General features: G+C 43.8%; 3 protein-coding genes across 3 annotated transcripts; all 3 read right to left on the reverse strand.

Moving 5' to 3' along the window:
* Positions 1–788: 788 nt before the first annotated feature.
* On the reverse strand, positions 789–2,212 carry Lage3 (L antigen family, member 3). The gene is made up of 3 exons (NM_001106345.1): positions 1,918–2,212; positions 1,472–1,600; positions 789–1,107 (listed from the first exon to the last, which is right to left on the reverse strand). Exons 1-3 carry the CDS (start codon positions 2,118–2,120, stop codon positions 993–995), a joined length of 447 nt encoding a protein of 148 aa, NP_001099815.1. The 5' UTR covers positions 2,121–2,212; the 3' UTR covers positions 789–992.
* Positions 2,213–13,819: 11,607 nt separating this feature from the next.
* On the reverse strand, positions 13,820–16,672 carry Ubl4a (ubiquitin-like 4A). The gene is made up of 4 exons (NM_001106346.2): positions 16,549–16,672; positions 16,278–16,383; positions 15,828–16,036; positions 13,820–15,713 (listed from the first exon to the last, which is right to left on the reverse strand). The coding sequence occupies exons 1-4, from the start codon at positions 16,594–16,596 to the stop codon at positions 15,603–15,605; spliced, it is 474 nt and encodes a 157-aa protein (NP_001099816.1). The 5' UTR covers positions 16,597–16,672; the 3' UTR covers positions 13,820–15,602.
* A 662-nt stretch (positions 16,673–17,334) lies between these two features.
* Positions 17,335–21,141, reverse strand: Slc10a3 (solute carrier family 10, member 3). The gene is made up of 3 exons (NM_001024368.1): positions 21,104–21,141; positions 20,538–20,606; positions 17,335–19,104 (listed from the first exon to the last, which is right to left on the reverse strand). The coding sequence occupies exon 3, from the start codon at positions 18,964–18,966 to the stop codon at positions 17,545–17,547; it is 1,422 nt and encodes a 473-aa protein (NP_001019539.1). The 5' UTR covers positions 18,967–19,104; positions 20,538–20,606; positions 21,104–21,141; the 3' UTR covers positions 17,335–17,544.
* Positions 21,142–26,149: the final 5,008 nt, after the last annotated feature.

The following is a 26,149-nucleotide window of genomic DNA, read 5'->3' on the forward strand; positions in this document are numbered from 1 at the left end:
AAGCTGTGTGCCATCACCACCCAGCTGATTTTTAATTTTTAAGTATTCAACAATTATATTAAATTGCATCACGTATGTGCCTATTTCACAGTGTTTAAATTTTATTTTTTATGCACAAGCCGAGGTTGATGGGGAATGCCTGAGGTCCCAGCACTCTGGAAATAGAGATGAGGATAAGAAACTGAAAAGTTGCTGGAGAGTTGGCTCAGCAGTTAAGAGCACTGACTGTTCTCCCTGAGGTCCTGAGTTCAATTCCCAGCAACCATGTGGTGGCTCACAACCATCTGTAATGAGATCCAATGCCCTCTTCTGGAGTGTCTGAAGACAGCTACAGTGTATTTATATATAATAAATAAATCTTTAAGAAAAAACTGAAGAGTTTGAAACCAATGAGTCCTTTCTCAAAAAATAGAGTTGGCTAGAAAGAAAAATGCACTTTAGATGAAAAAAATACTTAGAATTATAATGCTAAAATTAAAAATTGTATTTATTTGGTGTGTTTGTATGTATGCACATGTGCAAGCACTCTCCAAGGTCAGAGGACAACTCTTTTTCTCCTCTCACTTTGTAGGATTCAAACTACAATAGTGCATGTAGTTTTAATTTTCCTCTATTTCTAAAATTATCTTCATTCACTTTTTTCTTATATTTTTCCAGTGCTGGGACTTGAACCAAAGAGCTTATACATATTAAGTGAATATTCTTACCTTGTACTAACAAACACCTGGATTCCAGAGCCCCTCCTCCAACACAAAATAAAAATCAAAGAAAATTTAGAGGCTGAAAATAAACACAAATGTAGATTAGCAGTATAGCTTTATTTTCTCTAGCAACAAACATTGAAGCACCAGAACAAATGGCCCCTACGTGCGTGAAAAAAAATTAGGCCCCCACATTTATGTAGCAGCTACTATTTCTGGAATCTTTTCACTAAGGAAACTTGTACTGCTTAGTCGATGGGGATAAGGTCAGACCTGGGTCCCCAGCCAGGCTTAACAGGAAATCGGGGGCCCAAAGAGCTGAATGGTGTTCACCACTAGAGAAAGCTGGTCAAGAAAGTTCATGATGGAAATTCGGAGGAGGCGAGAATCTTCTGCGATCCAGTGTCTAAGAGTAAAGAAAAGAACATTAAATTCAAACTAGTAGTTTCCTATTTCTATTATTATTATTATTATTATTATTATTATTATTATTATTATTATTATTATTTTGGAAAGAGATAGCGAATCTCACTATGTAGCCATGGTTGGCCTAGGGCTTGCTATGTAGACCTAGCTGGCCTGGAACTCACAGTAATCAGACCATCCGCCTTTCTCCTGGCTCCTATCGGTTCTTCATCTCCCCTCCGGCATCCATAGAAGGTAGAGACTGGTTTAGCGCACCCTAGTGTGATGTCTCTGAGGAAGTGCATCCTTGGGGTGGAAAATGGCCCAGACACCTACCCAGCATGCTCTACTCTTTCAACACTTACACCTCCAGCACGCTGCCGCTCACTTTAAGCTCCTTCTCTACCAGTCCTTGGTGTGGTTCGACATCAGGAGCTAGGGACCCACAGGCGATTTCCGCCTCCAAAGAGGTAGGGAAAGGCACGAAGAGGGCGCTGGTGGAGACTCAGGAAAGACACCATCTTGAATCGACTTTGCCTCCTTAGCCTTCTAAAACCATCGCATCTGGTCTAAGATCCCCAGGCTACATCTTCCACAATGCTTGGGCCATTCCTGCTCATTTCCCTCCACCCTTCCTTCCATCCCTCCTCTGTTCTCAAGGAATTTCTCATGCCCAGACCATCTGTGGTTAACATACCCCAATCAGTGGGTCCCTCTGCTTTTTTTCCCTTTTTTACCCTCCCCCAGACTACCCCCTTTCCCGCTTCAAGCAGCCCGCAGATGGCCCAGCTGTCCATGTCCGGTAGGATACAATTTATGATGTCGGATTCCAGGCCTTTGGGTTAAAGGCACGGAGCTTTTGCTGGAATTTCGGGGGGCTTCCAGTGCTCTTGCAACAGGGTGAGCTCCACTAGGAAGAACTGCCATTGTGCCTGCATTACCAGGACAGAAGCGGCCAGTCGGACTGTCGGCGCCACCTGCAGTATGGCTTAACCCTGCGTGTGCCGTCTGCATGGCTGCTGTTGCTCCTCCTTCAAACCTATCCTCCTGTCACCAGCCCGCCTCCTCCGCCATTGCTGCGGCTCAGAACCCGCCTTATCCTCCGGAAGCTCCGCCCCCGCAAGGCTGCCATTCCACAGGCGCCTGTGCGAATTGAGAGAGCCGGCAAGAGGACTCTCCGGGAATCTTTTGGCTTATCTGGTTGGCTTCTGCTCTAAAGTACGTCACCACGCCATGCTGTCCCTTCAGGCTCCTAAAAGGGACCTAAGGTTATATTTTCCAAAAAACAAAAACCAACCAAAACCAAAACACTATCAAACCAAAAAACTATCAGGTGGCCTGGTATTGTGATGCCTTCCTGAAATCTTAGCATTTAGGACCGCGGTTCTCAATCTATGGATCACAATCGAGGGTCACATATCATATCCTGCGTATCAGATATTTACATTAAAACCCATAACAGTAGCAAAATTACAGTTATGAAGTAGCAATGAAAATAATTTTATGGTTGGGGTCACCACAATATGAGGATTAAAGGGTTGCAGCATTAGGGTGGTTGAGAACCACTGATTTAGGAGGTAGGAGTAGTTCTTTGCTTAAGCTCGAGATCAGTCTGATCTACATAACCACTTCCAGGCCATCCAGACTTACATATTTATACCATCTCAAAACCAGTCACAAAACCAAAAAAAAAAAAAAAAAAGAAACAAACCATCAACAAACAAATGAAGTGAAATGAGATTTTGAGTATCAGCAAACAAGAGGTTTTCCTTTAAAATAGGTTGTACGCCTGCATTTTTGTCTCCTCTATGTCATTTCCCAGCAAGATCCGTAATCTGTGTCTGAACATGCTTTTTTAAAAAAAGATTTGTTTATTTTTCCAGATAAGTTCTCATAGCCAGGGCTACATGCCTTTAATTCCAACACTTTGGAGGTAGAGCAGGTGGATCTCTGGGAAGTTGAAATCAACCTGGTCTTCATAGTGAGTTCTAAGACAGCTAATAGTGAGACACTGTTGAGGGTGGTGGTGGAGGGATAGGGAAAGGAAGGAGATAGAGAGGAGACAGAGAAGAGAGAGGTGAAAGAGATTCTATGAAGTCCTGGCTGTCGTGGAACTTGTTCTGTAGACCAGGCTGGCCTCAAACTCACAGATCTTCATGCCTCTGCCTTCTGAGTGTCAGGATTAAAGGCACAAAGCATAACCCTCACCCCAGGTAAGATTTATTTATTTTTATTTTATGTCTTTGAGTGTTTCCTCTGCTTGTATATAAGTATACCTCCTGTGTGCAGTGCCTGGTGTCTGTGTGAATCCTGGAACTGGAGTTATGGGTGGTTATATACTGTCATGTGGGTTCTGTGAACTGAATCTAGGCCCTTTGTAAGAAAGAGCAGCAAGTTCTAATTACTGAACCATATCTCCAGCTCCTCTACTTGAACACCTTCAAAAGCTCTGAGATTGATTTTCTTTTACAACTGTCTACAGCTTATCCTCCATACAATCATTTCTAATGGGCTAGAGAGAGAGAGATGGCTCAATGGTTAAGAGCACTGACTGCTCTTCCAAAGGTCCTGAGTTCAAATCCCAGCAACCACATGGTGGTTCACAACAATCATCTAATGAGATCTGATGCCCTCTTCTGGTGTGTCTGAAGACAGCTACAGTGTACTTATATACATAATAAAATAAATAAATCTTTAAGAAAAATCATTTTTTTTTGGTTCTTTTTTTTGGAGCTGGGGACCGAACCCAGGGCCTTGTGCTTCCTAGGCAAGCGCTCTACCACTGAGCTAAATCCCCAACCCCAAGAAAAATCATTTTTAATTTCATTTTTAAAATATCTCTTGGACTGGTGAGATGGTTCAGTGGTTAAGAGCACTGACTGCTCTTCCAGAGGTCCTGAGTTCAATTCCCAGCAACCACATGGTGGCTCACAACCATCTGCAATGGGATCCGATGCCCTGTTCCAGTGTATCTGAAAAGAACAACTGCGTACTCACATAGAAGAAATAAATCTTTAAAAAAAAATTGGAGCTGGAGAGATGGCTCAGCTTTTAACAGAACTGGCTGCTCTTGCAGAGGACCTGGGTTCCATTCTCACCACCCATCTAACAGCTCACAAGAAATGATTCAAGGAGGATCTGATGCCCTATTCTGGCTTCCATGGTCACCAGGAATATGTCTGCTGCACAGAGACACATACAGGACAAACACCCATACATATAAAAAATAAAATAATTAAACATTTTTAAAACTCTAAAAATGGGCTGGAGAGGTGGCTCAGTGGTTAAGAGCACTGACTGCTCTTCCAGAGGTCCTGAGTTCAATTCCCAGCAACCACGTGGTGGCTCACAACCATCTGTAATGGGATTTGATACCCACTTCTGGTGTATCTGAAGAGAGTGACAGTGTGCTTATATAGAATAAAATAAATAAATTGATCTTAGAAAACTCTAAAAATAAGAAAGGTGGCAGTGGGTTGGGCAGCACACATTTGGTATAGCACTTATGTGACATTTCAAGGTCCTGGTTTCATTCCTAACCGACCAACCATAAAACCAACCATCTCTAAAATGTTTTGTTGCACTTGGAGTATAATCCAAAGTTTCTGCAGTTGTTTATAAGATCCTTGTATAATGTGGCTCAAGTTCTCCCTCTGGCCTTGTGCCCCCTGCTGGGTCCATATTCTGTACAGTAACTGGGGCCTTCTCTCTGCTTCTGAGCAAGGATGGCCTACCCTCAGCATTTTGTACTTGCCTCTTCTATTAGTAAGAATATTCCTGAACTTTCTTATGACTTGCTTATCAACATTAGGATTTAATTTCCAATGTTACCTTTCAAAAACTAATCAGAAATGCTAGAGCTAAAGATGTTATAAACCAAATGTACCTAACATATCTATAGAACATTTCACCCAAACACAAAAGAATATACCTTCTTCTCAGCACCTCATGGAAGTGTCTCCAAAATTCACCATATTGGTCACAAAGCACACTTCAACAGATATAAGACAACTTTCTTTTTTTTTTTTTTTTCCGGAGCTGGGGACCGAACCCAGGGCCTTGCGCTTGCTAGGCAAGCGCTCTACCACTGAGCTAAATCCCCAACCCCGATATAAGACAACTAAAATAACCCCTTGAATTTTATCAGATAATCATGGATTAAAACTGGACTTCAAGAACAACAACAACAACAACAACAACAGAAACAACAGAAAACCTACAAACTCATGAAAACTGAACAACTCTCTACTCGACTTCCAGGTCAAGGAAGAAATAAAGACAGAATTAAAGACTTTCTGGAATTCAATGAAAATGAAGGCACAACATTCCCAAACGTATTGGTTTGAAACTATGAAAGCAGTGCTAAGAAGACATTTCATAGCACTAAATGCCTTCATAAAGAAATTTGAGAGTTCTCATAGTAGCAATTTAATAGTACACCTGGAAGCCTTAAAACAAAAAGAAGCAAGCACAACCAAAAGGAGTAGGTGGCAGGAAATAATCAAATTGAGGGGTGAAGAAGAAAAGAAGCAAAGAGAACAATACAAATAATCAATGAAACAAAGAATTGGTTCTTTGAGAAAATCAATAAAATAGAGAACCCTTAGCCAAACTAAAAGACACTGAGAGACAGTATCCAAATTAACAAAATCAGAAACAAAAGAGGGACAGACACCAAGGGAATCCAAAGAATCATGAGGACAAACTTTAAAAACCTGTACTTCATCAAATTAAAAAATCTAAAAGCAATGGATAATTTCCTCAGCAGGTACCACTTACCCAAGTTAAATCAAGATCAATATAAGCAATTTAAACATACCTATAATCCCTAGTGAGGTAGAAGCAGTCATTACAAGTCTCCCAACACCCCCCACCCGCAAAAACCATGGGTCAGATGGTCTTAGCACTGAATTCTACCAGACTTTCAAATACAAGCTAATACTAATTTTTTAATTATTATATGAAATATAAAGAGAAGAAACAATGCAAAATTCATTTTATGAAGCTGCAATCACTCTGATACCCAAACCACACAAAGACTCCATAAAAAAGAAAATTACAAACCATTTCCCTCATAAAAGTTTAAGCCAGGGGTTGGGGATTTAGCTCAGTGGTAGAGCGCTTGCCTAGCAAGTGCAAGGCCCTGGGTTCGGTCCTCAGCTCCGAAAAAAAAAAAAAAAAAGAAAAAAAGAAAAAAAAAGAAAGTAGTTTAAAAAGTTTAAGCCAAAATACTCAATAAAATACTCACAAACCAAATTGAAGAACACATCAAAAAACATCATCTACCATGATCAAGTAGGCTTCATCCCAGAAGTGCAGGCATGATTTAATATATGAAAATCTATCGGTGTAATCCACCATATAAACAAGCTGAAAGAAAAAAATCACATAATCATCTCAGTAGATGATGAATAAACCTTTGACAAAATCTAACACTTCTTCATGTTAAAAGACTTAGAGTGATCAGGGATACAAGGCCCATACCTAAACACAATAAATGCAATATACAGCAAACCAATAGCCAACTTCAAATTAAATGAACAGAAACTCAAAGCAATTCTTTGTTAGGCAAAAGACAAGGATCCACTCTCTCCCTGTCTATTCAATATAGTACTGGAAGTTCTAGCTAGAGCAATAAGACAACAAAAAGAGATCAAGAGGATACAGGTTCAAAAGGAAGAAATCAATGTATTGCTATCTGCAGATGATATGATAGTATACTTAAGTGACCCCTAAAAGTTCTACCAGAGAACCCTTATAGCTGATAAACACTTTCAGCAAAGTAGCTAGATACAAAATTAACTTAAAAAAAAGTAGCCCACCTATATACAAACTTAAACAGGCTGAGAAAGAAATCAGGAAAACACCTTTTACAATGGCTACAACTAATATAAAATATACTGAGGGTAACTCTAACCAAGCAAGTGAAAGGTCTATATGACAAAAACTTCAAGTCCCAGAAGAAACTGAAGAAGATATCAAAAGATGGAAAGATTGCTAGGCAGTGGTAGCACACTTAATCTCAGCACTTGGGAGTCAGAAGCATGTGTATCTCTGTGGGTTGGAGGTCAGCCTCGTCTATTTAGTAAATTCAGGACAGCTAGAGCTGCTACACAGAGAAAACCCGTCTCAACAATCAACAAACCAACAACAAAAAATCAAAACAAAAGACAAGAATAGAAAGAAGATAGCACAATCTCCCATACCCATGGATCTATAGGATTAACAGTAAAAACGGCCATCTTACCAAAAGCAATTACAGATTCAATGCAATCCCCATCAAATTTTCAATATAATTCCTCACAGATCTTGAGAGGACAATTCTCAACTTCATGTAGAAAAACAAACAAAGAAACAAACAAAAAACCAGAATAACTAAAACAATCTTGAACAATGAAGAAACTTCTGGAGGTTTCACTTTTTCTGATTTCAAGTTGTATTACAGAGCAAAAGTAATAAATACAGCATGCAATTGACATAAAACCATACACATTGATCAAACTGAATCAAATTGAAGACCCAGGCATAAATCCACACACCTTTAGACCACTGCTTTTTATTATTATTTAAATAGCTGGGAAATACACACTGGAAAAAAGACAGCATCTTTTTTTCCCTCCGCTGTCTACAGGGAACACCCTGCAGACAAAATTTTATTCTTTATAGAAACAAAGTCACTGCTCAGCACCTCCCTTGTCTTTATCCATAGGGAAAAAACCAGCTGATCCCTCCAGGGGGCGACAGCAGCCGGGGGGGGGGGGTGGTTGGTCCAGCGGAGATGAAGAACTTGCTGGAAGGCCCTAGTTCTGGTTCCCAGAATCAGCTGTCATCCATCTCCTCCTCAGACTCCCTCAGACCCAGGTGTGCTCTCGGGCAGGTCATCGTCCATCTGCTGGAATCTCCCTGACTGGGCATCCCACATGTATTTGATGGTCACTTTGAATTCGGCCATCTCATACCCAAACAGCTTCAGGACACGGGCCTGCTCTGGGGTCAGCACGTCACCCTCCTTTCATACTTCATAGTCAGACAGCAGGGTCACCACACAAAAGACAGCATCTTTAACATATGGTACTGCCAAACTGGATTTCTGAATGTAGTAGAATGTAAATAGATCCATTATTTATCACTGTGCACAAAACTCAAGTCCAAGTGGATCAAAAACCTCAACATGGGGGCTGGAGAGATGGCTCAGTGGTTAAGAGCATTGACTGCTCTTCCAGAGGTCTGAGTTCAATTCCCAGCAACCACATGGTTGCTCATAATCATCTGTAATGGAATCTGATGCCCTCTTCTGGTGTCTGAAGACAGCTACAGTGTACTTCTATATAATAAATAAATCTAAAAAAAAAAAAAAAAAAAAAAAAAAAAAAAAAAAAAAAAAAAAAAAACTCGGGTTGGGGATTTAGCTCAGTTGTAGAGTGCTTGCCCAGCAAGCGCAAGGCCCTGGGTTCGGTCCCCAGCTCCAAAAAAAAAAAAAAAAAAAAAAAAAAGAAAAAAGAAAAGAAAAGAAAAAGAAAAAGAAAAAGAAAAAGAAAAAAAAACCTCAACATAAAACCTGATACACTGAACATGATAGAAAAGAAAGTGGGGGATTGTAGGGGGAGTTTCCCTGATTGTTTCCCTAATTATTTTCCTAATTGTTGATTGGCTAATAAAGATAGCAGAAGTTAATCATTGGGAGAAGATATGGAGGTGGGATTTTCAGGGCAGGGCAGGAAGAGAAGGGGATAAGATTGAAGTCGGACTGGGCAGGGGGCGGATGAGAAGTTGTGGACATGTAGTTTCTCGGGTCACCGATAGTTTGTGACATCAGCACCCTGCGGAGGCCAAGGAAGATGGGGCAGGATAATCTTCGCCCAGCAGTGCTATGTGGATGGTTTTAAAGTGTTAGAACTCTCCAGTGTTTTCCATTTGTGACGATTTAGGAGGGCAAGAGAGAGGGCATAACCTCAGAGCGGTCTTTGGTGGTCAGTGTAGCCAACCACTGGGGTAGTCAGTCTTTAGCTCCAGGCGTTCATCAGAATAGGTTTGGATTAGCAAGCCAGCCTCAGGAACCAGGGCCAGATTGCAGTTTTCGGCAAGGAGGAATGGGCGGCTACCAATTCTAGAGCCTAGTCCGACCAGGTGTAGATTTCTAAAAAGTATACGTAACAGGGAATAACCTTGAATACATTGGCACAGGAGGCAGCTTCCTGAACAGCATGCCAATAGTTCAGGCACGAAGATCAACAATTAATAAATGGGACCTCATGAAACTGAAAAGCTTCAGTAAGGCAAAGGACACTGATAGTAGGACAAAACAGCAACCAACAGATTTGGAAAAAGATTTCACCAACCCTACATCTGACAGAGGAACCTATACCCAACACTGCTTGGATGATCAAGAACCAGAGACTAGATAGCCTAGAGACCTAGGGTAAAACCAAGTGCCACAGGTTTTAAAAAGTAGCAATATAATGATTCCTAATGATACTCTGCCATAGATCAGTGCCTTGCTCAGCATCATTAGAGAAGTATCTCCTGCAGCAGATGGGAACAAATCCAGAGACCCACAGTCAGACAATGTGCAGAATGTGTGTGTGTGTGTGTGTGTGTGTGTGTGTGTGTGTGAGAGAGAGAGAGAGAGAGAGAGAGAGAGAGAGAGAGAGAGAGAGAGAGAGAGAGAGGAGATCTTGGAAGACTCAGCCTCAAATGGAGTATCTCCATCAAATTCCTGCCCTCAAGGCTCAGGGTACCCTACAAAAGAGGAGGAAAAAGATAAGAGCCAGAGGGCATGAAGGACACCAGGAGAAGGCCTTCTAAATCAATTGAGCAAAGTTCATATGAACTCAGAGATTGAAGCAGTAATCACAGGACCTACATGGGTTGGCACCAGGTTCTCTGTTTATATGTATAATATTATAATAATATAATACATAATATGCATTGTAGCTTTCAGTTTAGTATTTTTATGGGACTCTTGGGTGTGTGAACAAGTGGGTCTCTGATTCTTGTGCCTTCTCTTGGGGATCTTTTCCTTCTGTTGGTTTACCTTGTCCAACTTTGATGTGATGGCTTTTGTTTTATCTTACTCTATTTTACTTTGTTATGTTATGTCTTAGAAACCTATTCTTTTCCAGTGAGAGACAGACAGAAAGGGAGAGTCTGGATGGAAGGGGGCATGGGGAGAAACTGGGAGGAGTAGAGGGAGGGAAAACTGTAATCAGGATATATTGCATAAGAATCTCCCTCCCTTCCTTCTTTCTGTTTTGAGACAGAGTTTCTCTATGTAGCCTTGGCCCCTGGCTGTCCTGGAATTCACTCTATAGACCAGGTTGGCCTCAAATTCAAGAGATCAGCCTGTTTCTGCCTCCCAAGTGCTAGGCATGCACCACCACCACTAGGCAAGAATCTATTTTCAATAGAAGGGAAAGAAAATGAAGTTAAAAAGTAAAAATGTTATGCTGAAACCAAGCTTCCTAAGGTAACCTAAAGGATTAATTTTATTTTTTATTTGTTTTTGAGATAGAGTATCTCTACATAGCCTTAGCTGCCCTGGAACTCACTATGTAGACAAAGTTAGCCTCAAACTCACAGCAATCCTTCTGCCTCTGCCTCCTAAGTGGTGGGATCAAAGGTGTGTACCACCAAACCAGAATTTTAAGATACATTTTAAATTGGGAGAAAAGCTGAGGGTATATTCATTGAATTGTTTCCTTAGAAGGTGCAAAGTCCTGGGGTCATTCTCTATTACCACCAAAAGTACCTAAATAAGCAAACAACCTCAAAGCAAAGCTGGGCATGGTAGTTAAATCCTCAAACCAAACCCAACAGAGACAGAATTGAACATACATAACCCTGAGGTAAAAGTTTCAGAAGGGCTAAACCAGAAACTACTTAAAATGCTTTTCTCTCTTTTTTTCCTTTTCTTTTCTTTTTTTTTTTTTTTTCGGAGCTGGGGACAGAACCCAGGGCCTTGCGCCTGCTAGGCAAGCGCTCTACCACTGAGCTAAATCCCCTACCCCTTAAAATGCTTTTCTATAGGGGATTGAGATGGTTATTCTCCAGGCTTCTGCAGCAAGTGCTTTTACCTGCTGAGCCGCCTGAATGTCTCTTTTCCACTTTTTAAAAATCATTTTTTGTAGAGGGTCTCACTGAGGGTCAAGTTGGTCTTTATGCCTTGTGCTGAGGTGACCCTTTTACCTTAGTCACTTGAGTAGCTGGCAGGTATGCACTGCCACACCCAGCCAATTCAGGACCCTTTAAGTACAACACTGTTACCATACTCCCTTGTGGGATATATCCTAAGGACAAAAATAACTGACTTTCTTTTTAGCATATTTAATGCTGATAATGTAGATGAGGTGAGTGTGAAGCTATTTTGGGTCTATGTTAAGATAACATTTTCTTTATCTGGTAAAGAAAATGAGTAAATATATCAATGTTGTCAGAAACTAGACTTCTCACTGTGGTATGAGGAATGTGTCAGCATGATCTTGTGATTTCTTAAAATATGTGAGTATATATATTTCTAAGGTTTATCTATTAAAGGGGTCTAGAAGCAGTGATCATTCACAATGAAGTATCCGTAGATCTTGGTTTCAATGAACAGACAAATACTATTCTCCAGTAACAGGCTGATCCTTAGTCATGGGCAAGAAAATATATAAGGTGGGCCTAGAGTATATTGTGGTGCTAGAATAAAAGATGTTATAATAGAAAGGAGGCCATTAGACACGAAAGAAATCACAAGTTCACCTAGCAGTGGTGGCAATGCCTTTAATTTCAGCGCTTGGGAGGCAGAGGTGGTAGATCTCTATTTCTGTTGAGTTCAAGGCCAGCCTGGTCTACAATGAGTTCCAGAACAGCCAAGGATATACAGAGAAACCCTGTGTCAAGACAAACAAACAAAAATTTTTAAAAGATAAAGAAGAAACCAGAAGTTAATACCAAAACTTCTCTTATTAATTAATTTGTCCCCTGTGAATATCCAATTCAATGAGCTTCACCATAAATGCTGAGCTCATGAGTCTGTCCCAGCTCCCAGAATATTTGTCTTTGGGAGGCCACTTGAGCTGGATTCTTCATTCATGCTATCTCCTAGTGTGATTGTGTTCACATCACATACCTAGGACCAAGGCCCCAATCTGAAAGTCAGGCAGTGGCTCTCAGTAACTTGTGTTGGGCAGGGGGCAGTAAGTGGATTAATGCCACTTCTTGGGTTATACAGGACCATGTCTATGGCAAATATTCCTATCCCTGATATTCCATCTCTGATGAGGGCCCTTAGAGTTGAGCCTGCTGGTGTATATGGAGCCATACCAAATTCAAGGCAAATGCAGCATCTGCATCCTGTGGCCACTATTTTCACTAGCCTCTTTTATGGCTCCTTTCCCATTTCTCATCCCAGCAGTATTTGTTGCCTCTTGTCTTCCTTCCTCTTATCTGCCACCTTGCTCTGACAGAGCTCCCCAGGGCTTAACACCACTTATTTGATACTATTCTGTTGTACATATATCTTGTGGAATGAGGTTTCTGAGGACTCCTTGGCCTACCATACAGTGGGAACAATCTCCATCTTGTCCCTGTAGTGGCAGCGCTGATGGGCTCTCCCTTGTAGATGCCTGTCCTTGAGTTGAGTTGCACTGGTACCATCCCTATGCTCTTGCCTCTGGCCCCTCTTTAAATTCCTCTGTGGTTGGTAAAGCCCCTTGGGGTTGAGACCTCACCTTTTTTTTTTACAAGGTGGCTTTTGACTCCTGATTTTATTATTCATTTTTTCTATTAAAAGTAGTCCTTTTAAAGCACCCTTCTCTGGGTAGCCACCACAATCATCCTTCTGGTATCTAGGGCTCCCTGTTTATAGATAATTCCTAGGCATAGCAGTATGGTTATATGAGCTTAGGGATAAAGCTAGAACTAGGTTCAAGTTGTGGTTCACCCACTTCCCTGACTTGGCAGTTAAATGAGGATGAAATAAGTGCCCTGCATAGAAAAGGTTCATAATAATCCAATAGCTGACTATCAAAAGAAGCCGTCTTCTTGCTTTTCTGGGCCACCTTTTCCATTATAGGGCCCCCAATGCATATTTCAAGGGCTCCTCACTTATCTCCATGTCCAATCTCATCTCACCTCTGCTCCTGACCTCCCACATACACAGACATCTTAGCCTCCCAAGGCAAACAGACATCAGACCCCTTTCAGAACTCCTTCCTACATTTGTGAGTTTTTTGTTTCAGTCATAGCTTGATTCAGGAACTCTCAAGAATAGTTCCTTTTCTATAGGTAGCTACTTAGCCAAACCTGTCGATTGTCCCATTATATAAACTAATCCAAACACTGTCATCTCATCTTTGGGCAAGGTAAGCATGTTGCAGGCTTCTGGCACTCTGAATTAAGAAGCATTGGCTCAAGAGACTCATGAACATATCTATGGTTTGTTTTTGCTTTTAGAAACTTTAAATGTTTTTGAATGAAAGTCTCAGAAAATGCTCCTTGTCTGAGTCCTCATCCCTTCTTCCTCTACTATCTCTAAGGAAGTCATGTTCTTTCTGGTGGAATGTTTCCTGTATTTGACAGTTGCCATCTGCACCCACCAGGACATCCATTTACTTTTTCTCCCTGGTACAGTTCATGTGTCCAGGAAAGAGACCACAGGACCACCTAAATAGGTGCTAATGCATAATCAACAACTTATTTTCCCATATTCCCAGCCCAAATATTACACAGGATTCAGTTATGACCAATAAGAGACAGCATTTATTTGCTGGGGCATCTGAGACAGAAGCTATGCTACAGAGAGAAAGTGCTCCTCACTGGCAGTGAATAAAAGATTTTGATGAAGCTGTAGACAGCTTTGATCCTTGGAAGTGGTGGTGAGGATGAAGCAGATCCTGGAGAATTCAGAGGGAGGCAGGAAAAAAGCTGGATGTTTGGTGAAATTGTTCATCCACTGCCAGTACTCCTAGGCTTTTTCAGTTTTATAAGCCAGTAAGTTTACTGTTCTTAAACCAATTATTGTAAATCAAAAGCACTCTAGCTTATTAATAGAGTTCCTTTTGGTGAAACATCTCACATGCATCTTTAGTGTTAATTTTATAAATACATTCCCTGACTCAAAGTGAACAAGGTCATTGGCAAGCTCATTATCTGAGCTGCCACTCTCTACATAAGCTCACAAGCAGGTCCCCGATGTGGTACCCCAGGTCTTAGGAATACCAGGGTCTATCATCACCTGAACATCCCCACAGGCCTTACTTTATATTCCTGTACTCAAGATTTGATCCACAAGGCCTATGCAGGAGGCCAGTGGGCAGGAAAGGCAAGTGTAGCCCAAGAACATTCAGAGTAGAGTGGCTTTCCTAGCAAAAGTGGAAGGACAGTAGTGTCCTGCAGGTGACTATCTTCTAGCTTGACTGCTCCCAGGGATCCTCCTCAAAGGAGCTAGTACTTACATGACCTTTAGCACCCAGACATAGGTACAGTGAAAAGAGGAATCACTGTCTTCAGTATATATTTCTCTTTCTCAGCACCCTGAGTTCCTTCTTAAGCAATGAAGGTGTGCAAAGTAAAAGCCCCTGTATACAGGGGCAGAGGAAGCATCCGTCCCATACTGTGGGTGAACACTTGGTAAGGAGACCAAGGCAGAGAGTCCTAGTTGTGACACTGCCTTGCTGAATCACTGGTTGTCCCTTGTGGGTGAGACTTACTGCCAGGAGGAGCCAAGCAGATAGGGTGTCCCTCCTCCGGAGAAGAGCTATGTTACAAAGGCCCAGGATACTTCATCCAGTGGCCCATGCTTGGCTATCACTTCACTTTTGACTTCAGTTTGCTTACTGAACACATGATGGAACTGCAGGTGATGAGAGCAGAGACTCCTACCTTGAGCTGAGAAAGGGGAAGGAAACTTATTCAGGTCAGAGAAGTGGCTAACATGGAACAGACTAGACTCACTTTGGTTGGGGACCAAAGTAGCACAGAAGTTGACTCAAGAATGGAGCTGGGGTATCTTTCTGATCCTCCAGCCCCTAACCTGCTTGTTATTCAAGAGCACACTGGCTGCAGCAGTGGAGGGGCCCTGGATAGCTATCACTTGGCTTCCTATGGAGATTTGCCAAGGGCTATGACAGATATACTAGAGGGCAGGTGACAGGGATTAGTGGCTTCCTGAGGGAGTCTTTTGAGGGTGTATGCTGAGTGGGCTAAAGGGAATGCTAAGGCCCATCTCTCAAAACATCACACTCTTTCTCCTCCAGAGGCACTTCTACAGGCTGTCTAGACTTGGACCCTGCCTGTCACAAGCCATTGCTAGGTGTCTCTACAGTGAAGCCTCAACTTGGCTGTGGGAGGCAGAAGAGAACTCAGGCCATGTACTCTGAGTATGTAGCACCTAGCAAGAGCCGGATACATACCAGCTATTATTATCACTATGAGCCAAACTGCGACATGAGAACACATTTAATGCAACATGCAGCTGTGGCCTGACCTGGGATTTCTCCCCACAATCCCACAATGCTATTTGCAGAACCCCTTTTCCATGGCCTCAGTCACTTCAGGGTGTAGAAAGCGGCTGGCCAAACGTTCGATGTCATCCAGTGTTAGGCGGCTCAAGGACCTGTCATAATCCTGAGGAGAAAAGACCAGGTGGATTCAGGGGGTGCCAGTGGGAAGGAGTAGGATGCAATAGGTAGGGCTGGGGTACAAGCATTACGATGGGAAGTCCAGCATCACTCTTCTCACCCTCTGTAGTTGTTCCAGGACCCTGCTGGCATCTCCTATACTGAAGTGACGAGCCAGGACTTTGGAGATCAGCTGCCAGATAGGGGTGGCTGAGGAGTCGACCAGTCTGTGGGCAGACCCTTCTTCCAGTAGCACCTTCTCCAAAGGCTTAACAACTAGGTTGAGCTTAGAATTGGGCCCAATGTTGTAATCTGACAGTCGCTTCTCATCTGCCAAAGAGAGATTGGTGTGGTTCCTTCCTCACTGATGGTGGCTGGGAAGCAATTCTGCCACAGACAGCCAGAGTGAAGAAGCACTGCAGCATCTGGCTATGGGGTGGTGGGGTGGTGATGGCTCAGCTACTTTTCTGAGGTCCAGTGGCATCCAGTGCCCTGATCCGTTACACTGTCCTGTACATCCCGTCCCCTAGCTTCCTATGGGGCTCCCTGGATGGCTCCTTTCCCTGGTTACCTGCTAGGGCCTTGCCCTTGAACAGCAGACGTTGCTGGCGCACAGGGACATTCAGCTTATCCGAGACCAGGTGCTTCAGTGTAGACACTAGCTCGTCCTCCGCCACCTGATCCGGCCGAGGTGGAGAGGCAAGGGCTCAGCCCGAATTCCCTGGGCGGTGAAACCCTCGCACCCCCTCCTGAGGTCAGCTCTCCCGGCCTCCCGCTACCCGCCTTCGGCCCCCAGCGGCAGGAGTAGGTGAGTGCAGCAGCAGCCTGCAGGGTGACCTTACCTGTAGGCTGCACTCCCTGCCCTGGAGCGCTTTCACGGTCAGCTGCATGGTGTCCACCGCACCGTCCACTACGGCCAACGCAAACCCCAACGGTCTCCTACTGCGCGACGCTGCCCCGGGCGCGCGCCGGAACCGCCCGCCGCCGCCGGAAGCCGTGAAAGGGGCGCGCCCGCCTCGTGGCTCCCGCCTGCGCGTTCTTCAGTCCCGCCTCTGGGCCTTTGTATCTGCCCGGGTAGTGCCTTGGGTAGTCTGCCACCTGGGCTTAATGGTGTGGGGACGTGGGCATGCTCCGCCTACTGGGATCGAAGTGAGGCCAGGATTGCTTAGCTTGGGAGCTGTGGCTTGAAAGGAAGGACTCGTCCTGTGCTAATTCCCACCCTGCTGGTTGACCAAGTCAGTGCAAACACTCGGTAATGTCTCTCAGATACAGAAATGGTCCAGTCTTGCCTGCCATAGCTTGATGGCGTTCTACTGCCTTTTTAGTCTAGCTGCAAAAGTATCCTGACTGAAGCTCAGAAGTAGTGGACAGAGGCCTCTGCTCTCCTGGCTCATGGTGCAGAGGTCTGCCCTGTTGGGGAGGGTTGTTAGAGCAAAGCCTTTGTAGATTTGCGGATACAGCTCAAAGGTACATGTCTACCATGTGCAAAACAGAGTAAGTGAGGAGGAGACAGTGGGCTCTGTACAGGGTCACAAAGCTTATTCACCATTCTGGCCCGTACCTTTCCAGACCCACTTTTCTTACCCCAATTCACAGGCTCCAAGGGACAGACTGGAAGGGACCCGAGCTTGCTTTTGTTTTTTTTTTATTGAAATATATTTCTGGGAAATACCCAACTATCTAACTCAGCATGGCCTCTTTGGCACTGAAAGCTGGGGGGAAGAGTAAAAAAATAAGCCTGGATTTGTCTGAGTGCATAGTGCATGAGAACTAAAGGCCTTTGGTATACAAGAGAGGAGTATGGGGGCTGGGGGTTATAAAACTTGAGCCAGGGGGGCTCAGGGAACAGGAAAAAAGCTGCTGTAGATGAACTGGCCAATAACCAACACCAGCATCTCGGAGGTACCACTCAGTGCCACAATGAAAGGGGCCTGAGAGGCATAGTCTGCTTGAAGGCGGCGCAGAGACAGCTGTAGCATGGCTAAGGCTAACAGGCTGTTTTGCACCCCTACCTCAATGCTGACTGTTCGCCGCTGGGCCACTGGCAGTTTCAGGCAGATGGCCAGGCTGTAGCCCACCAAGAGGCCAACAAGAGGCACTGTGAAACCCACCAGTACAATGGGTAACCTGACTCCCACTAGGATGAAGACCCCCATGTGGTAGGCTAGGAACAGGCCACCCAGGAGAAGTACAAAGCTGAAGGGCTTGATGACCTGTAGCAGTAGCTCAGAGAACTTGGGGAGTTTGGACTTGATAACTACACCTGCTGCTATGGGGATGGCAATGAACAGCAGGGTCCCCAGTATCTTGGAGATGGGCACGTGGAGTGTTTCATGGATGCTGAGAAGGTAGCTGTAGATGGCTGATGAGAGTGGCAGGAAACCAGTGGCAGCTACTGTTGAGATGAAAGTCATGGAGATGGCCAGGGTGACATCTCCTCCAAGGAGGAGACTGAAGAGGTAGCTCCCTCCACCACCAGGTGATGAGCAGGTAATGATGAGGCCCAGAGCTAAGGCCTTGGGTAGCATGAAGACTTTGGCCATCAGGAAAGCATAGAAGGGCATGACCAGAAACTGGCCCAAGAGGCCCAACAGCATGGGTTGGGGGCTCTGTAGGAGCTCCTTCAAAACTTCAAGTTCCACTTTGCACCCAAATGAACACTTGTTGACAAAGATAAGAGGCAGAAGCAGGTAGAGTATTGGATTCTCTGAGAAGTGGCCCAAGTTGGCGTTGAGGGCAGAAGAGAGGTCTTCAGCAGGTGACACCCTGATGCAGAAATCTCTCCGTTCTTCGATCAGTAGGGGTGGGGCCTCATGGGAATCCATGAGCTGGAGGTGGAGTGGGGCCAGCCCAGCCAGACCCGAGTGGATGCTCACCACGAAGCCGCCTCCACTGCCCCAGGTTATGGCACTTACATTTTTAACGGTCAGCACCTCTGTGTCCAGTGATATAACCCTCAGTGTGGGGCTGGGGCCTGTCCCGTTGGCCTGTCCAGTATACTGGCTAGAGATCACAATGATACCCTCACTCTTCTCAGGGAAATCAAACTCTGTCACTGAGCCATCCCCAATACTCAAATAGTGACCAATTCTGTGGCCCAGAGCAGTGCTGATGTTGGCACTGGCCATCACTTGGGCCCCCCATGTCAAGCTGATGAACAGCAGGGCAGTTCCAAGCATGCCTACAAAACCTGTACAACCACCCTGTCCTCTCAGGCCAGGCAACTGCTGGGAGCTATCTCTGCTTTTCCTGACCACCATGGCACTTCACAAAGGATAGTGTTTTCAGGCTTCTTGGGTATTAGGGGAACACCTTTGCTTGTGCTGTTGGAATGTCCTGAGAAGGGTCCATGGGAAGGTCCTGGTCCTTTGTTTTCTTCCTTGATCTCAGGACTTTTCCTGAAAAGAGAAGGGGCAAAGAAAGAGGCCAATAAAGAGGAGAAACTGCATGCTTAGGAGCATGGGGCTCTCAATCCTTTACCTCTAGTTTTGGAATAGTGCTGGCCCTTGAATGTTATTCAGCCATCTCCTCTTTGAGCACAACTGCCACAAGCTTCTCAGCCCTCAAGAGGGGTCACTTAAATATGGGAAACTCCACTTAGGCTGCCAAATTCCATGGACTTTGTTACGATGGGAACCTCATAGAGAAGTTCTAATACTGAGGGCAATCTCTACCCTGTCACCACTAGCCCATCCCACACTCATTTTAAGATGCAATGATACCACCATGAGAATGAACTAAATTGCTGCCTGGAGAGGCTAAGTATGGTGTCTCACTCCTGTCATCCCAATACTTGGGTAGTGGAGCCATTTATTTGATTTGATTTGTTTGGAAATGAACTATCAAGTCTCCCAGGCTGCCCAGGAACTAACATCTTGGACTCCTGATTCTCTTGGCTCCACCTGGGGGGAGACAAAGAGACTGGTCAGATGAGAACAAAAGGTGCTGATAGGAACACTGGCTTGGGCCAGATCCAGGTCTTTAAAGAATAGAATAAAGGAGTTTAAGTGCCATTTGCCAGCTACAGAGTCTTAACAAAGTGCTGTAGGTGACTTCCTGAACCAAATGCTGCTACTGACAAGCTGTAGATATATGTCTTGTTTCATTTGCCCTATAGTTATGAGATGGAAGTTCTTGTGGGAAGCACACCCCTGTTTCTCAGGGAAGTTACACTAGGACTTCAGTAGGAACACAGTAAGGATATAATAGGTATTCACTGAGCAACCTTCTCTTGTCAGAGCTCCCTGGTTTCAAAATGGGAACTCTCATAGCTGTTGCTACATCTGAGACTCTGTACTTAGAATCTTCTGGCATGTATTACCCTACCAGAGTCTTTTGGTTTGAGACAGGGTCTCTGTTCTGTTGGCCTGCAACTCAAATGTAAACTAGGCTGGCCTTAAATTTACAGAGATCTGCCTGCCTCTATCTCTTATGTGCTGTAATTAAAGGTATAGGCTACCACGTTTAGTCCTATGAAAGTCTTTTTGTTGTAGTTGCTACTGCTGCTGCTGCTGAGACAGGGCCTCATTGTGTAGTCTTGGCTGGCCTGAAATTCACCATGTAGACCAGGCTGGAACTCAGATCCACCTAGCTCTGCCTCCCAAGTGCTGAGATAAAGATGTGTATCACCTACCAAAGCTTTAAACTTATAGTGAGCCTAAGTATTTCTAAGGGTAGAGTAACATGGGGCAAAAGGAGAGGTCGGCTTCCTTCCCTTTATCAACTGGCTAGTTAACACTTTTATATCATCATCTGCTAGAATTGGGGTAACTAGATGGCAGTGGACATAGCAGGTTTTACATTATGCTGATTTTGAATATTGGTCACTTACCCTGGAGGCCCTGGTCCAGTCTTGAGTCTCACTGATGAAGAAGGAGGCAGGAAAACCAAAGTAAGGTAACTAGTCAAGTAGAGAGGAAAAGATTAGGCATCAGAATAGTGTGAGCCAGTTAATGGAGCGGCTAAGTGCCACCCACCCATACTTCATCCTACCCGTATGATGGATCATAGTCACTGCAAGAGGGATTTAGGGATTTGGTCCCTATCCTACACCTCTGCTGATAGAGGAGCTGGAAGAGTTAAGAGTATACACACTCCAAGGCTAAGGAAGCAATACCATCCGGAAGTTTTTTCCACAGCAGCAAAGTGTAGGGGCTGAAGGATAACTAGCAGTGATGACCAGGTCTCCTCCGCACCTGGAGTCCAGGGGTTGTCAGGTGGTTAAAGAAGTTAGGAAGGGCTCACAACCCCCACGGGCAGTCGGGTTCAGAAGAGCCTTCACGTCACGCCCGCGCCCACAAGGCCTCTCGCTGGGTCTGTCCAGAGCTGGTGATCGCTCACAGCGGACGGAGCCAGAAGTCACTTCCCATCCTCCCTTACCTGATTGAAGTCTCTCACCTGCTTCCGCGACTACAGAGCTCCTCACCAGCAGCGGCTGGGCCGGCAAACGCCGGCGAGCGAGGGCCGCCCCGCCCGGGCCTCGTCCCGCCCCCACAGGCTCCGCCCCACCAAGGCTCCACCCGCGTGCTAGGACTCCGCCCTCTCACAGAGGCACTAGACCCTGGCGGGCTTGTGTCGAGTTCCCAACGGAAGTGACGTTTCTGGAAGTGACGCGCTGGCTCTACCACGTGAGACCTGACTTCCTAAGTCACTGCTATTGGCGTGTGGAGCAATAAGTACGTTCTTGTGTGGTTACCTCCTCAGATAAAAATGGGGTGCTGGGAAGGTGATGTCAGAGGACAGTAAACTGATATTGAATTAAAGGTCATGCGGGGTAGAAGTGAAGGCTCAGTGAGCGCTTTCTTCCTTTTCAGAGGACTCTGGTTCGATTCCCATCACCTACTTAGCAGCTTGCAGCCATCTGTAACTACAATTCAGGAGATTTGATACCCTATTCTTGCCTCTGCCCATATTGGATGCATGTGGTGCACAGACAAACATACACATAAGTCATTTTTTAAAAGGTGACTTGTATGCAGGTGGTTGTTATTGCCATATCTACTCTTTTTGAAGTGTACAAAGTAAACTTGTTTATTTTACTATTTGTTTTGATCTCTCTCTTTTAATAAAAAATGAGGCTTGGAAACAGAAGCAGGCAAATCGCTGAGTTCGAGGTTAGCCAGGCCTACTGAGAGAGTTCCAGGCTGGCTGTCTAGGGCCACAGAGAAATCCTGTCTTGAAAAATCTATAAAATAAAATAAAATAAAGAATGAGGCTTTTGAAATGGCTCAGTTGGTAAAAACACTTGAGGCCTATCAATAGTACTAGTTCAATGGAAGGAAAAAACTGACTCCTAGAAGCTGTCCTCTGACCTCTGAGTACTCATACACAAATCATGCAAACGCAATTTTTAAAAAAAGGGTGATTGTTCCCAAAGTTACTGGAGAGTCTAGAATAAATGAGTATTATTCTAAAATGAACCCTTTCTCAGATATGCTAGCACTCCGAAGACTGAGACAGGAGTATTGTTTTTTTTTTTTTTTCCCTGAGACAGGGTTTCTCTGAGTAGCCCTGGTTGCCCTCGGTCTGCTGACCAGGCTGGCTTGGAACTCAGAGATCTGCCTGATTTGCTTCCTGAGTGCTGGTATTAACGCTGTGCACCACCACCTTGCCAAAGGATTGGATATTTAAGGCCAGTTTATCTTTTAAAAATAAATGAGGTGTGATGGTCCAACCCGTAGTTGGGCTCAACCAGAAAGGGGAAGTGGAGGGAGGAGTTAAAGGTCACCCTTAGCTATATAGCATGTTTAAAGCCAGCCTGAGCTACAGGAGACCTTACCTCACAACAAACAAGTGCTAAAGAAGGGGAGTGAGGGGTAGATATAATCTAAATACATTGTGTTCATATATGAAATTACTGAATAATAAATAACTTAAAAGCCAAGGGAAAAAAAGTAACTCCAGAGAGACAAGAGTGCATACTGCTTGGGGGAAGACCTGAGTTTGGTTCCCACATTGCCATGTGGATCGCAACCTATGACTTCAACTCTGAGGGTTCTGACAGCTGGATTCCAAGGGCATCAGCACTCACATGTACTCAGACACATACATGAATACACAACTTAAAAATAAGTAGTTTTTAAAAATAAAAAATAAATAAAGCTAAAGAACCTATTGGAGCTTGTGGTATATTTCAGTCACACAGTGTTGTCTAGTTTGCATTAAGACCTGGGTTTGGGGGGCTGAGAGATGGCTCAGTGGTTAAGAGCGCCGACTGCTCTTCCAGAGGTCCTGAGTTCAATTCCCAGCAACCACATGGTGGCTCACAACCATCTGTAATGAGATCTGATGCCCTCTTCTGGTGTGTGAAGTCAGTGACTGTGTGTACAAATACATAAAATAAATACATAAATCTTTAAAAAAAGAAAAGACCTGGGTTTGATCACCATAGAAATGAACCTCTGCCACTGTTGTGGGAGAAGCTAATTGCTCACAAATTTGGAGGTACTTGCTTCCAGGAAGTGCAAAGACACATGGTTAGGTGGTTGGGCATGTGGAGGAAAAAAAAATCACAAAACTCATATTTTTTTTTCTTTTTTTCAGAGCTGGGGACTGAACCCAGGGCCTTGCACCTGCTAGGCAAGCGCTCTAACCACTGAGCTAAATCCCCAACCCCCTCATATCTCTTTTTAGCTTTCAAGTAAATAATAATTTTGATATGTTACATTAAATTTTTTTAAAAAAAATACATTTATCTGGGACTGGAGAGACTGCTCAGTGATTAAAAGCACAGACTTATCTTTTAGAAGACCTGAGTTTGTATATTAACACTCATGTCAGGTGGTTCCCTACTGCCTATAACTCCAGCTCCAGTGGATCCACTATCCTCTTCTGGCCTCATCAGGCACTACATGCATATGTACAAACTCATACACACGCTTTTTTATGACATTATTCCTGAACAGACTAAAACAAATGTCTACTTACCCCAGATACAGAACCAACAATAGACTAAAATGCAGATACCTGGACTTTATTGTGGGTTACGTACAGGAATATGGGTGAGGAGTTACAGGAGCAGAAATAACTGAAAGATAGCTCCATCACCAAAGCCCACTCCTGCATGGATGACAGTTCATAAATTCTGGAAACCTATAGCACACTGCATAGCCTGCAGGCAGCTCAGTAGGTCAGAGGGTATTCTTTTTCAGTGGTTTGGTTGGTCTTAGCTTGTACTGGGCAGCTCATCTGGTGTCTCTGCTTCTTTTGGGCTGCTATGTCTTTTTTTCTAGACTTACCAGAGCTGAGCAGCCCAACTGGCCTGAGAATGTCTCTCAGCAGTCTTTATTGCTTCTGTATCTTAGAGATGGAGGAATAGAGTGAATCTGGTCAGTTTCAGGGGCTTTCTGAAGCTATTTTGAGCTGTTTACTTTCTGTCTAAACTACTTTCCCTTCAAGATGGAATATTTCACTCTCTGAGGAAACTTCTACACAATACATATACATATACACAATTTAAAAATAAAAAATTTAAAAAGTATTAAATATACATTTATCTAGCAGCCAGACAGAGAGATGGTTCAGTGGTTAAGAGCATATATTGCTCTTACAGAGGATCTGAGTTTGGTTCCCAGTACCCACACCAGACTTGTAACTCCAGCTATAGGAGATCTGATGCCCTTGTCTGGACTTTGAAATCACCTGCAATCATATGTACATACCCCTTACAAAGGCACACACATATAATTTAAAAATAATAAACTGAGACAATAAATACATTTTAAAATCTATTATCAGTTACATTTATTTAATGGGTAGTTTCAGGCTCAGAAATCTCTCTTTATAGATGATATTCGATCTCTTTACAAAACCTTTGGGCTTTGAGCTTGTACAGAAAGCTTCATTCCGTGAATTTCTCCTGTTGTAGTACATTCTGAAGTTCTTTTGAAGAAAACTAAACCCAACCTCCAACTCTATGCAAGCCAGTCTCTCTGTCAAAAGGTACAATGCCCTTTTGTGTATGGCCAAACTGGGCAAAGTGTGTTCTTAGGTCACTCGAGGCTACTATCAGAGGAACCCAGGTTACCATCAGAGGAATTTTTCTAATAAAAGCAATATGCTAACTGCTGCTTATATGCAGTTCCATAGAACCTCTCACTGCTGGAACAGCCATGTTCAGACAATTATTTATTTTTGAGACAGAATTTCAGAGCTGGCATCAAACTTTTAATGTAGCTGAGAGGATGACCTTGATCTTTATTTGAATCCTTCTGCTTTCATCACCACAACAGAAAACCCAGTTTATATGGTACTGAGGATCAAATTCAGTACCTTGTTCATGTTAGGCAAGCATCCCATCAACTGATCTACAGCTACAGCCCTGAGATTCATTGCAAAACAATTTAAAGTGTATTTTAAAATATATTTTTGTGTGTGTGCTTGCATGAGTTTATGTGAACCATGTGTAGGCAGGAACTCTCTAAGGTGTTGGATCTCCTGGAATTGGAGTTACAAGTGGTTGTGAGCTGCCATGAGGTTGCTGGGAACTGAACCCAGGTCCTTTGGAAGAGCAGTAAGTACTCTATCTCCCCAGCCCCATATTGTGTTTTATAAAATTCAAATTAGTACACACACATATGACATACAAGTATGTATATATTTTAGGAGTACACATGCTCAAAGGCAATGGTTCTCAATGTGTGGATTGTGATGCCTTTGAGAGTTGACTAACCCTTTCACATGAGTCACCTAAGACCATCTACATATTAGATATTTACATTATGATTCATAACAGTAGCAAACTTACAGTTCTGAAGTAGCAATGAAAAGAATTTTATGGTTGGGGTCACCACAACATGAAGAACTGTATTAAGAGGTTGCAGCATATGCCATAGTGGTGGTGGCTCACACCTTTAATCCCAGTACTCGGAAGGCAGAGGCAGGTGGATCTCTGACTTCAAGGAAAGTCTGGTCTACAGAATGAGTTCCAGGACAGCCAAAGCTACAGAGAAACCCTGTCTCAAGAAAAAAAAAAAGGTTGCAGCATTAGGAAGGTTGAGAAGTAGTGCTCTAAGGGGGTTGATGTCTGAGGTCAGCTTCTAAATTAGTGAGCTTCAGGCAGCATGGTTTTTTTTTTTTTTAAACATTTATTTATTTATTTATTATGTATACATCATACAGCTTTCTGCCTGCATGTATGCAACTACAGGTCAGAAGAGAGCACCAGACCTGATTATAGGTGGTTGTGAGCCGCCATGTGGTTGCTGGGAATTGAACTCAGGACCTCTGGAAGAGCAGACAATGCTCTTAACCTCTGAGCCATCTCTCCAGCCCCAGGCAGCATGGTTTTAGAGTGAGACCTTGTTTCAAAACAAAACAAAAACTAGGAGCTAGGGAAATGGTTCAGTGGGTAAGAATCCCCAATACTCCTGTAAAAATCTGAAGATCATTGCATGGGCTTGTAATGTCAGTGTTGGGGTGGGTAGAGACATGGATTCCAGGACT

This window comes from Rattus norvegicus, chromosome X (genome assembly GCF_036323735.1).
Source record: "Rattus norvegicus strain BN/NHsdMcwi chromosome X, GRCr8, whole genome shotgun sequence".
Classification (NCBI taxonomy): domain Eukaryota; kingdom Metazoa; phylum Chordata; class Mammalia; order Rodentia; family Muridae; genus Rattus; species Rattus norvegicus.